This window comes from Botrytis porri (genome assembly GCF_014898465.1).
Source record: "Botrytis porri strain MUCL 3234 chromosome Unknown BPOR_016, whole genome shotgun sequence".
Taxonomy (NCBI): Eukaryota; Fungi; Ascomycota; class Leotiomycetes; order Helotiales; family Sclerotiniaceae; genus Botrytis; species Botrytis porri.
The window spans coordinates 341,324-353,523 of NW_024066090.1; the positions used below are offsets into that span (position 1 = coordinate 341,324).

The 12,200-nt window shown below is 44.7% G+C and overlaps 4 protein-coding genes across 4 annotated transcripts; 2 read left to right on the plus strand and 2 right to left on the minus strand.

Moving 5' to 3' along the window:
• Positions 1–1,856: 1,856 nt before the first annotated feature.
• On the plus strand, positions 1,857–5,963 carry EAF01_010325 (uncharacterized protein; the record flags this gene model as incomplete). The annotated part of the gene is made up of 1 exon (XM_038918582.1): positions 1,857–5,963. The coding sequence occupies one exon, from the start codon at positions 1,857–1,859 to the stop codon at positions 5,961–5,963; it is 4,107 nt and encodes a 1,368-aa protein (XP_038765807.1).
• A 605-nt stretch (positions 5,964–6,568) lies between these two features.
• Positions 6,569–8,068, minus strand: EAF01_010326 (uncharacterized protein). Its single transcript, XM_038918583.1, has 3 exons — positions 7,659–8,068; positions 7,363–7,443; positions 6,569–7,295 (listed from the first exon to the last, which is right to left on the minus strand). Exons 1-3 carry the CDS (start codon positions 7,795–7,797, stop codon positions 6,787–6,789), a joined length of 729 nt encoding a protein of 242 aa, XP_038765808.1. The 5' UTR covers positions 7,798–8,068; the 3' UTR covers positions 6,569–6,786.
• A 332-nt stretch (positions 8,069–8,400) lies between these two features.
• EAF01_010327 (uncharacterized protein) lies at positions 8,401–10,862 on the minus strand (the record flags this gene model as incomplete). Its single annotated transcript, XM_038918584.1, has 3 exons — positions 8,401–10,449; positions 10,498–10,746; positions 10,812–10,862. 3 exons carry the CDS (start codon positions 10,860–10,862, stop codon positions 8,401–8,403), a joined length of 2,349 nt encoding a protein of 782 aa, XP_038765809.1.
• A 245-nt stretch (positions 10,863–11,107) lies between these two features.
• EAF01_010328 (uncharacterized protein) lies at positions 11,108–11,862 on the plus strand (the record flags this gene model as incomplete). The annotated part of the gene is made up of 3 exons (XM_038918585.1): positions 11,108–11,151; positions 11,208–11,571; positions 11,626–11,862. 3 exons carry the CDS (start codon positions 11,108–11,110, stop codon positions 11,860–11,862), a joined length of 645 nt encoding a protein of 214 aa, XP_038765810.1.
• Positions 11,863–12,200: the final 338 nt, after the last annotated feature.

A 12,200-nucleotide genomic window follows, 5' to 3' on the forward strand; every position in this document is an offset into this window, starting at 1 on the left:
TTTGATCAATCAATATTTGTTGTACTCTCTCTTACCAACGACGTTACTTTATTAGATTACTTTAAAAAGAGTTTGCCATGGGGTTGTTACCTTGTAGAGAGGCGTCTGCGTGCTTAGTACGTTATCCGCTCTGTATTGCCTAAAACAGTGCTAAGCCTTCCCCAGAATCCTTTTAATCAGTTATCAGCTTCAGCTCTGACGACTGGGGGGGCCTTTTGACGCACATAGAGTATTCATATAGCCAGTCATACATCAACTGTAGGTATGCATGTATGTGTATGCATGTATGTGTAAGTATATATGTATATGTGTATATGCGTCTATATGTATATCTAGGTATCTTTAGATGCTCTACACATACTCAAGGTAGCTTCGTAAGTGTTCCGGATCCGGACGTCGGATCGTCGTTTGTTGAAAGTCCCTAGATAAGGAGAGTAGTAAAGCATTGCATTACGAATATACTGGAGTAACAGCAACGACTGCAATACCGACGACACTGTAGCTCTTATTACTATGGCCATTTCACAGCCCAATTTTTATATCGCTCCACCCTTTTACTTTCTCGACTCCACTAAGTCTCCCTCATTGCCAAATATAAGTTACAACCCGATACTTCGGTAATTGTCATTTTCTGCTTTCTAATAACAAATCACCCCATAATATATGGACCATAGTGTGGCATGGTTCATTCCTTCCTCCTATTCTCCACCTTACGCAGCACACTTACTCTCCCCCGTATATCTAGAAATCCACGCCTCAAATGAAAAAGCATGCACCCCCTGAATGTTTGACATTTCACACACCAGTGATCATACTCAGCAACACTCAGGATCTAGTTTATACTCCGTAGTACTTTGAGTACAGGGGTAAAATACGGATCCTAGACTTGTCTAGTTGCTCCCGCCCGCTGGTTCCTCGCTGGAAGGGAAAAAAAAAGTCCATTTGGATTACTGAACTTAATCCTTATTTGAATTTGATTTGATTTGATTTCGATCTTGAATTCTCTTCCTGGAGTCTCTCGATCATCCACAGATAATTCATTCTCTCTTGGGGATGAAGGGTTTCTCCTTGATTATCATTATTAACAAACACAAAACCAAAAACACTTTATCAACTACATTTTAATCTCTTATAACTAATATAACCATCATTATTCATTGTCATTGACCTTAACATTCCAGAGCTTTTTGGACCCCAAAATATCTCATTGGCAGTTTCCTTTCTCGGAACATTCGAATCCCTCTCTCTTTGGATCTTGCTCCATCACTCAGGTACGCTCAAAAAAACTATATTTCCATTTCATCACCACCACTCTTCCCGTTTTGTGGGTATTCAATTTGGGACGTTGCGTCTAGATACCTATGCTTAATTTTCTTTCCCAGTTTGTTTACTTCAGTTCAATTGTCATAATACTCCTTCCTCTTGGATGGCCCCCCCGTGTTACAATCTCCAGCTTTCAATCTGTATGTGATTCGAGGTGTATGAATTGCCTCACCTCCGAGTCAGTCCTTGTGCATTGACTGCCTACACGAGCCCCCTCTGAATCAACTGCCACAGTCTTACAGTACATGTCCACATATTCACATATCTATATTATCATATGTTTTCGTCTTGTTAACATATCTTTGCTTATACTGATTTATGTCGAAAAGCTCTCAATACAGGGGGCTTGCTTAGATTTGACCACACTGTCTCAATGTCCCACTCGACTTGATCAATTTACTACAGTCATTCGACTCGCCCTATCCTGACCATCTTCCCACTCACTAATACTTTTGCTGGTCATAAATAAACAGCTTGGAGGATCGATCGGGGGAGGATCAAGGATACCAACCGAGTCTAATCGAACATTAATTATGTCCAATTCACGATTGGCACAACAATCTGCACGAATGGAGAGCCCAAGTCCGCGACTTGCTAGATCACATAGCGTTTCGAGCGATAAGCATTCAACAGCGAGCACTTACGCAGGCCTACTACCTCCACCTCTCTCAATTTCACCAGAACCAGTCTTCATTGCGCATTCAGCAGCTTCACAGATTGTTACAAACGACCATGATAGTAGTGCGGATGCTTGGCTCGATCAACATGGCATTGAGCCTTCTGGAGAAACGGCATTGGTATCGCCCGCTGCTCTGAAACTTGTCAACACATTTCTTGACCAACTTGTGTTCAATTTTCTCTCGGTTTCGAAGTCAACTTCGTTGGTATCACTACGCCTGGCTGTTGCCGAGGTCTTAAAGTCAAGGCTGGCTAGTGATGCGGTTAGCGGAGCGGATGCCGAGCTCCGAGAATACTTGGGAGGAAGTGAAGATGATGAATTGTTGTCATCGGAGAGGGAAGGCCAATCTAGCCGAGATTGGGATCTCGAACTGGTGTGGAAGCGCACGAGATTGAGATGTATGGTTTATTCATCATTGGGAGATATGGAAGAAGAGGATGAGGATCGACACACAGCTGAAGAGCATCTCAATGGATCTTCGGAATTTGGGGGCCGCGAAAATGAATCTGGAGTCGTTTCTCCAGCTGTTGCTATCTTCTTGACATCCATACTGGAATTCATGGGCGAACAAATCCTAATTGTGGGAGGACAAGCAGCCTATTCCCGGCTTCGAATGAAGTATGAGAAGGATGAGCGGGATGGCGTGATCAGGCAAACTGATATTGCAGAACGTGTAGTTGTAGAGGAGGTCGATATGGAGCGGGTCGCGTTAGATCGAAAGTTGGGAAAACTTTGGAGAGGTTGGAAAAAGTGCATCCGCTCGCCCATAAGTCCAGTGTCAATGGGTCACCTCCCCTCGACAGGAACAGTAGACAAGTTATCACAACCTGTACCGGCACTAGCCCAAGTGGCTGGCGTACCTCTCCGCGATGATAAGCAATCACAAAAGAAAGCATTGAACGCACAGACCGAGCACGAACAAGCTGCTATTATTCCTTTACCAATGTCTGTGGATGATGTTAGGGAAATAGAAGTACCAGGACTAGCCCCGCAAAGCGACGATGAAGATGATGATGCGACTTCAGAGACGGGAAAGCTGCCATTGTCTCGACGACCGAAGAGTATGGTTGTTTTCACGAATGCATCGCACAATCTTCCCACACCCAATTCTTCCCAACCACCAACTCCCATTTTCGCCGTTTCTCCTATGAAATCGAGGAAACGTGCAAATTCATTACCACCTCCAAATCCATCCACTTTTACGTCACTTTTCTCCCAAGATTTCAAGGAAGCAAATTCGCACCAGGAGGATTGTGTCAGCTCGAAGCAAAGTGGAGTCCCGGTCTTAACTGGCACGATCACACCTGCGGAATCAGAGAAAGATGCAGGGGAAGAAATTGAGGAAGTTTCAAATAAAACAAAGAGTGCTGTACCCGAATCGATGTACGAGCCTACAAATGGCTCTATGAATTTGGATGACACCAGTAAGGATATAGATTCTGATTATGAATTTGTCGAAGAAGAACCGCAAATCATGACTTCGTCACGTATCTCGTTTGGTGGTCGTATTTCTCCCGATGACAAAGAATCTTCTTTACGCTCTAGTCTCCGATCAACAAGCATTCATTCCTTGCGCCTGATCGATGTCAATACAGCGAAGAGTCCTACAACCGGATCATGCAAAAGCTCGTTTGACGCAACTGATTTCTTTGCAGGCCGAGGTATCTCGATGTCTCGACCTAATAGTATTCATTCACCGATCGTCTCGGAACTTTCATCTCGAGGTACAAGCCCACATCTAAGAAGCTCCAATAGCTCTCCATTAGGTCGAACTGGCTCTACTTTGAGCTCACTGCCTCTCAATACAACTGCCGATTCTATATCAGAGGTAGATGAAAGAGAGGTGGCTGGTGAAGAGTCTCCTTTGACAGCGGTACCATCAGAGCTAGCGGCTGCGATGCAAGGTGTTGACGTAGATCCCAGTCCTACGTCTCAAAACTACCCTTCCTTTAAGCCGGCCGCTTCTAGGCCGGCACCATTTGTGCTCGCTGCTCCTCCTACCCCGCAGAATTATCGAGAAGGTATAAAAGGCTCGGCCAGACAACAATCTAGTCAGGGCAGGTCATCAAGTGGGTTCTCAAACTCAAAGGTTCGAGCAAGTGAGCAAGATGGTCAAACGACCCATCAAGGTGCCAAAAATTCTTTTGAGCCACCTCCAAGGTCCGTCTCTCGTCCAATCGCCAATCCTGTGAACGACATTCCGACAATTTTGCCAATTGTAAAAGAGGGCAACTCTCCAGAAACGTTCAAACACATCCCTCGTTCATCCTCGGTGCGCCGTACGTCACCAACAAGCTCTAGAGGCGAGGAAGCATCGCGCAAGACTATATCAGACACGCTCCAAAAAGCACATCGCCCGTCTTATACATCCACCTCTAGCTCATCTTCTGTTCATCGTGTCAAACAAAGGCGAGTATCGGAAGAAAGCGGTGTTTCTGCGATGAGCAGTGTAGGTGATTCCAAATCATTTGAAGAATTGATCCGAGGAGGTGAGACCATTCAATACACATTGACACCGCAGAATATGCGGGCTATTGAAAGTCCAGATTCCCCATTGAGTTTAAATGCCATCCCTGTCCCCCGACCTGCTACAAACCGTACTCATTCAACATCAGTGAGCAAGCATACTGGATTGCATTCGCACCCCCCAAGTGATGCTTCGAAAAATAATGCTTCTTTAAAAGGCACCAGTCGCCCTTCGACAAGCAGTAGTCGTGTTCGTGCCAATGTCCAACCGAGAGATGCAAGAATAGAACAAGATTCACTGGGTGATTTTGCCGATTTCATTCGATCTACAGGTCCTGCAGCTCCATTCAAGAAGGAAGATATTCACTCACGATCGAATTCAAGTGCCGCTAGTGAAATTTCCCGACCAATAACTAGCAGTACTGTTCATAAAGGAACCAATGGAACGCCGAGAAACGTCAGCAGCTCAATTTCCCGTGTAGGTCCCGTTGCCACTCTTCCGACACGCTCAGCGTCATCAGCGGGTAGATCTGGAAGACCAAATAAATTACAAGCCCGCGATGCCACTGTAGGCAAAGATTCTATCACAGATCTTATCGATTTTGTAAGGGCTGGTCCGGATGAGGTCGGTGGTCATCGTATACCCCGAACTGTCGCTCCATTCAGATCTACCATGGATTCCGACCAAATGTCTAGTTTTGCCGGTGGTAAAGCAATCGATGCATCTCTACCTGATTCTAGATACAGTCAAGCCTCTACTTATACATCCACAAACCATTCTGTATCTTCGCAAACCGGACTTCTAAATGGTGCCAGCAGGGTCAACAAGCCAATACCCACGCAAAGTGCTATGAATGTTGATGATGATGAAGAAGTGATGCCGAAACGAAAGACACGAAGAGTTAGGGATCCATACGCCATCGATTTCAGCGATGAGGAAGATGATGACGAATTTGAGCCTTCTTCCAGGCCGGCACCCATCAAAGAAGAGTCTTTGGCTGACTTCCTCCGCAATGTTCCTCCACCGCCTTCACCTAAGATGACGTCTGTTTTCGCCGAACCTCCCAAGCCACCTAAGAAGAAGGCCAGCTTTTCTTCACGTTTTACTCGAAGTGGCTCAACTTCTCAAGTTCAGCCTCCCAAAACATCACATTCTGCAAACTCCCGCACCGCACTCACAAAACACACGCCTCTTGCGCCAAGTAATCCTCAATTAAACGCTCCCACCGCTGTTGGCAGTAGCCAGGGAAGTTATTCTCGGCAACCCGAACTTCCAAGAGCGACCTCGGGCTCAAATGATGTCCGCAAGCCTTATGAAAGTCGCGAACCTGCTCCAAATAAGTTCAGATCTCAAACCAGCGATCTCGCGGACTTTTTACGAAACTCGGAACCACCTCCGTCGATAGAACCTAAACCTTTCGTTCACGCAAAGGAGGAGAGTACATTTGCAAGTCGATTCTTCGGTCGACGGAAGAAGAGCACTGCTGGATTTTAAAACTATGAATATTTATTCTACGACAGAACGCTCATCATCACTTTACATCACAGCGAACAACATATACGATATTGCTCAACTCGGAAGTTTGTTACGTATTCAGTTTGAAATAAAACACCTAAAATTCTTACTCGAGTCTCATTCGAGGCCTTTTACATATTGAGATAAACTTATCTATTCAATGTCAATACACATTTGGGGGATTGGTATTATGTTTGCTTTATTTTTTTATTTTAGATACCACATTGAGCGAGCATGACTAGTGCTCTAGTTCCATATTGGAAGTGGAAGAAGGAAGAAGGAAGGAAGGGGTGGAGGCTTTTTAAATCTGATCGACCTTCTAAATACATATTTAGGGAAAACGATTTTGCTATCTTTACTAGGATGTATCTTACTTGATAGGAATTGGATAAGTTCGAAGTGGTTTGGAGATTGTTTTTCAGGACTAGATGGATATATGGAGTGATGGGTGGATGATACGGAGTTGAAAACTTTAGTTGGTGGGAGAAGTTTGGCCTTCAGATGTTAGCCACACTGTATTTTGTAAATAGACCTTGAATTGGAATGAAACTATGTGGGAAGTAAATTCATCTTGATTTGTACTTGGATTACTATGTGATGTTCGAAATTTGTAAGAGATTGTGAGAGTGAGAACCTGGACATACATAATGTAACAGCCCATATTAGGTTATAAGAATAACCGCGATATGCTTCGCTAGAAGATCCGATACTACATCACTCAAGATTATCCAACATCTCACCAGTGACTGAGACCGGGTTTATCTCATGCATCTTGTGAATCCTATCCGTCCCACCCATCACTCTACTCCCCAACCCACACACTCTGGTCCCAGCCCACCGTCCCCCTCATCCTATTCCAACCCGCTCCCGCCACCGCCTCCGCTTCAATACTATCCACCACTGCCTTCGAGCTCAGCCGATGCGAGGTTTCAGGAAACGAAATGTATCCTTCTTCATCTAGAACACACAGGGTAAATTTAATCCAAGTTCTACATGAAATTTCTGATTCCGGTGATACCAATTCTTCTTTTTCCTCTGGCGGGAGCTTTTCATTCTCTTCTCCTTGGTCTTCTTCTCCTGTCTCCGGGTGCGAATCTTGTGCTTGCGTTTGTGAGATAGTGGATCCCATACTTTTCAGCTGTGCTTGGAGACCTAATATCCCTAGACGTTCTGAGAGCGCGGGGTGTAGAATCGTATCTATGGGGCATATTTTGAGGATGAAGAGGAGGGAGGGGATGAATTTGAGGAGGTGCGCGAGGGGGAATGTGGGGGATTGGTAGAGCCAGGGCCCCGTCATGTTGGTTATGTGGACTGGGGATTTTGTGAGTTGGGGAGAAAAGAGGAGAGGGCGGGGAAGAAAGATGAAAGATGTACGTACAGATGGTGCCGGTCACGGGAGTGAGAAAAGGGGTACGGGTAGCGGGGGGAGGAGCAGAGGTGAGGAGGTATCCCCAGTGGACTAGTGTGTGGTGTTTATGTGTAAGTATTTTTGTGTATTGGTTGAGGGAATTGTCGGTTTTTGGATTTTTGGTAATAGATAAAATGAGGGTATCGATTCCACATCTACGACTAATAGATGGGAATTGTAACCAAAGTTTCCCGAACAACATTCGTTTACCAAAATGATTTGAAGGACGCAAAGATACGAAACCATAGGTAAAGAACAGGACTCACAAAGCGATTCATGACCTATATCCGCAAGGATAATATACAAAGTCGACGGAGCGAATGTGAAATTTGCAGGAAGAGATGGAGGACTGGTAGTGGTAGTTGTGGTGGTAGTAGTGGTAGTGGATACGATGGGTGTGGACATATTTGATGAGAATACTATTCGAGAGGATTTGGACAGTAGTGATTGACAATCTAGCGCAACTTTCAGTTGGAAAGTCGGACAGGTCTTGAACAATAGAGCGTGGAAGATTAAGGAGGCGGGAATTTGGTGCTCAGTATTGGAGGGGCTCGTTTCGGGGTGGAGAAAGGTCAAAGAATAGAATTCCTATTTATATGAAAGGAGCACTGGGATTTTAAAAAGTTGTTTGGCAAAGTTGAAGATTATGGAATGAGGATTAGCAGTAGACAATATAAAAGTAGAAGATGGAGTTCAATGTTGTAAGGTTTCTAGACAGTTGATGCGACGTGAGATGGTAGGCACTGGCACAGGCCACATGCGAGATCTCTTGAAATGACGCGGGCTCACCGGGAGCAAATGCCTATCTAATATTGTATTCGCCACGAAGAGCTGGCAATTTCAAATTTTGTTTAATGAAACTAGAATTAAAAAGAGAAAAGAAAAACTGTTACAAGGCAGATGCAATTCACAGTGTTATTGTATGTAAAAACATATCCAATGGCCTAAGAACAATAGAATACACGATTTGTGACTCTTGATTTGAATATTGAATGGAACATCTATGCTCTACATTCCCCTATCTCTCAACCTCCTATATTTCCCCGCATCCTTAACACTCGCTTTAATCTTACCCAACGCAACCTCCCAATCCGCCCCTCCAATCTTCAACTCATCTTCCATAGTCGCCTGTCCCTGTGCTACCATGTTCATCTCCCTCTTCAACGCTGCCACCGCAGCAGCTTGATGTAAGTTACCCAAATCCGCTCCACTGTAACCATTGCACCTTTCATCTCTCGCTACTGGACCTAGTGCCTCAACTTCTTGTGCGCTGGCAAGTGGCAGTGCTTTTCTATAGAGAGCCTTGAGAATTTCCACCCGTTCATCAGGAGTTGGAAGATCGACGAAGACTGATGTTCCGAGACGACCTGGGCGGAGCATAGCGGGATCAATCATGTCAGGTCGATTGGTGGCGCCTACAACATAGATACCAGCTCTGTTGCTTAGACCATCAAGCTCAGTGAGAAGGGTATTAACGACTTTACTACTAGCTTCTGACAAAGAGTCTTCTCGTTTAGGAACCAATGCATCCAATTCATCAAAGAAGAGAATACATGGTACGGATGATCTAGCGCGCTCAAAAACTTGTCTAACAGCCCTCTCGGATTCTCCAACATATTTGTTGAGAAGTTCAGGACCTTTGATGGAAATAAAATTGGCCTTAGATTCGTTGGCAACAGCCTTAGCAAGAAGGGTTTTACCACATCCAGGTGGACCCCAAAGTAACACTCCTGTTGGAGCTGTGATACCAACTCGAGCAAAAGATTCTGGTCGTTTGATTGGTTCGACAATGGCCATTTCGAGTTGCTCTCGTACCTCGTGCAAAGCACCAACATGAGCCCATGTTGTATCTGGAATTGTTGCAAATCCCTCTCGTTTAGCCGATGGTTGGACTTTGGGTATAGCTGCAAGAAAATCGGTATATTTGATAGAAAAATCACCGTCAGGAGCTGAGCCTCCGGCATTTGCGACGAGAGACCTCAGAACAAGAAGAGCTTCGGAGGTGCTATCCTTCAGTATCGGAGTGTCAAGCTCCATGGATGTAGCACTTCGCAATGGAGTATCAAGTTCCATGGTAGAGGCAGTTCGTTGTTTCAAAGCTTCCATCATACGCTTCATCGCTTCTGTACCCGCAACAGACACAACATCATTCAAATCAGCACCCACAAATCCAGGAGTCATCTTTGCCAAAGCATGAAAGTTGAAGTCATCAGTTAAGACAAGCTTCTGGGTAAGAGCACGAAGAATCTTCTCTCGAGCAGCTTCGTTCGGAACTCCCAAATTAATTTCCTTGTTGAAACGGCCCGCTCTTCGAAGAGCCGGGTCAAGACTGTCAGGTCGATTCGTGGCAGCAATTATAATGACAGGTTTACCGCCAGTTTTCTCCAAAGCCATGTCATCCATAGATGTGAGCATTTGAGCAACAATTCGTTTTTCCATCTCCCTCTGAGCACTCTCACGTTTTCCCATGATGACATCAATCTCATCAATGAAAACAAGACATGGTGCCATACGTTTTGCCTCGTCGAAAACATCCCTAATTTTCTTTTCTGATTCTCCAGACATACCAGCCACTAAAGATGGTGCAGATATTGGTATGAATGATACTCCTATTTCTGCAGCAAAGGCGTTTGCGATCATCGTTTTCCCACAACCGGGTGGCCCATGGAGTAGAACTCCTCGGGGTGGTTGAATTCCCGTCCTTATATATGTTTCTGGATATAGCATTGGCATCGCCACAAGCTCGTTCAATTCCTCAATAACATTATCCACTCCCCCAAGGTTCTCCAACGAGATGTCCGTCGGCGGTGCCCTATCCACATCTTTTTTAACTTCTCGTTCTGCTTTCCGACGTTTCGATTTCGGTTCGCCATTTGCTTGTCGATCTGATTTCATCGGTGATTCAACTTCCCCATTACCGAGAGGGTTGGTCTGAAGTTGAGCCATAGGTGTAGTAGCTCCACTCGCAGAAGGCGTACCGTTCGAAGGGTTCATTAAAGGCAATGTTGCTGGTTTTCCCCAACCTTTGGTAATACTTCTATTCATTATGTTATGTTCCTTTAAAAAAAGTCAGTATATCACTTCAACAGCTTGCGACTTATATACTTTTAGCGGTGGTGCCGCCTCCTCCTCCAATCCTTCAAAATCCCCATCTACGGAATCACTATCATCTTGCTCTTCCTTCAACATCAACAGCACTCTATCAATTGAATCTTCCAGCAGTTTTTTTGATCTTCTTTTTAGACTTGAATTCGAATTTTTGATACTATCATAGACAAGAGAGATTGTGAGACGCTTTGGTCCTTTCTGGCTCTGTGCCTGTTCATCTGCCAATTTCCTCACAATTTGATATATCTGCACAAACTTTTAGTAAACAAGGTACAATTCGAGTTCATGTTTGCGCCGTGAGCAGTCCATACCTCCTTGTCTAGTCCTTGACTCAAACTTGGCCTTCCACCTCTAGAGATCATAGTGAATCTTCCAAATAACCTCGAGTACAGTGCACCCAAAGTTATTCGAGTTCCCAAGTAGTATGAATGATAGAAAATTAAAAAAATGTCGACCTCCCCCAAAAACGGTGAGTCCCGTGCGAAATAATTCTTATCGCTTATCAGTGCCGAGCGCCATGATGCCGTTTCCAAGCATTCAAGTCCTGGAGCAGAACACCACCGAATGATCCCTCTAACAGTGAGCAAGCAGTTTCAACAAATCAACGATGGGGAATACACCCAGTACTCATAAGATTTCCGCTCAGGATAAGTAAGGAGCTTTTCATTCATTCATCAAATTTGCATTCACTGACTCATTGACTCAAGAGCCATCCTGGACATGAAGAACCAGCGGGACAAGCTTCACCAATATCAACGACGTGTAACTGTACTCACCGATCGCGAAACCGCTATCGCAAAGGAAATGTTGGCGAAAGGAGATAGAAAACGAGCTCTCCTGGCTTTGCGACGGAAAAAATATCAAGAAACTTTGCTGGCAAAGACGGATGCGCAACTCGAGCAACTGGAGAAATTGACTAGTAGTGTGGAGTTCGCGCTCGTACAGAAGGATGTTGTATATGGTTTACAACAAGGTACGAATGTGCTGAATCGGATACATACGGAAATGGGAGGATTACATCATGTGGAAAAGTTGATGGGAGACACGGCGGATGCAATTGCTTATCAAAAGGCAAGCACTAATTCGTGTTGTGAGTGGCTACTACTTTACTGACTCAAACTCTAGGAGGTGAGCGATATGTTGGGAGGGATAATGTCAAATCAGGATGAAGATGAGGTAGAGGATGAATTGGCTGCTTTGGAAGCAGAACTTACAGGTGTTCCGCTAACTGAGGTTCCTACGGCGGGATTACCTTTGAAAGATTCCTTGCCTGATGTGCCGAGATCAGAACTTTCGAGTAAAGATAGGGCAAAAGCAAGACAACTTGAGCGAGATGAGCAACGGAATAGAATGTTGGCATAGGAGTTTTGAATTATTGTTGGGCATTTAAAGGAGTTATAGGAGCATTTGTTGGATACCCGAACCATACTTTCACACTCATTGAATTCATCAGATGCATATATGGATTCATTTAAATACTGGGGACTGACTGGGAAGAAAGTCATACAATTGCGGTTGTATATATATATTATAGACTGTACTCATCCCTCAGGGCATGAGTACTGACACCGATTAAAACAGGCTTTCCTGAAACAACTCGGCGATGTTACCAAGTTCAAAAACAGACTTTTCATCTGCCACTCTGTGACGCCGTTCTAATGCAAGTAGTTTTTGTCCTTTAATGCGATTTCCATGCTCCA

Bases quoted from the DNA above. Each gene is read 5' to 3' on its own strand.
- EAF01_010326 (XM_038918583.1), bottom strand. From the start codon at position 7,797: ATGTCCACACCCATCGTATCCACTACCACTACTACCACCACAACTACC. The intron at 7,444-7,658 runs GTGAGTCCTGTT...ACCACACACTAG, and splicing joins TATAGGTCATGAATCGCTTT to TCCACTGGGGATACCTCCTC. The intron at 7,296-7,362 runs GTACGTACATCT...CAAAATCCCCAG, and splicing joins TCCCGTGACCGGCACCATCT to TCCACATAACCAACATGACG.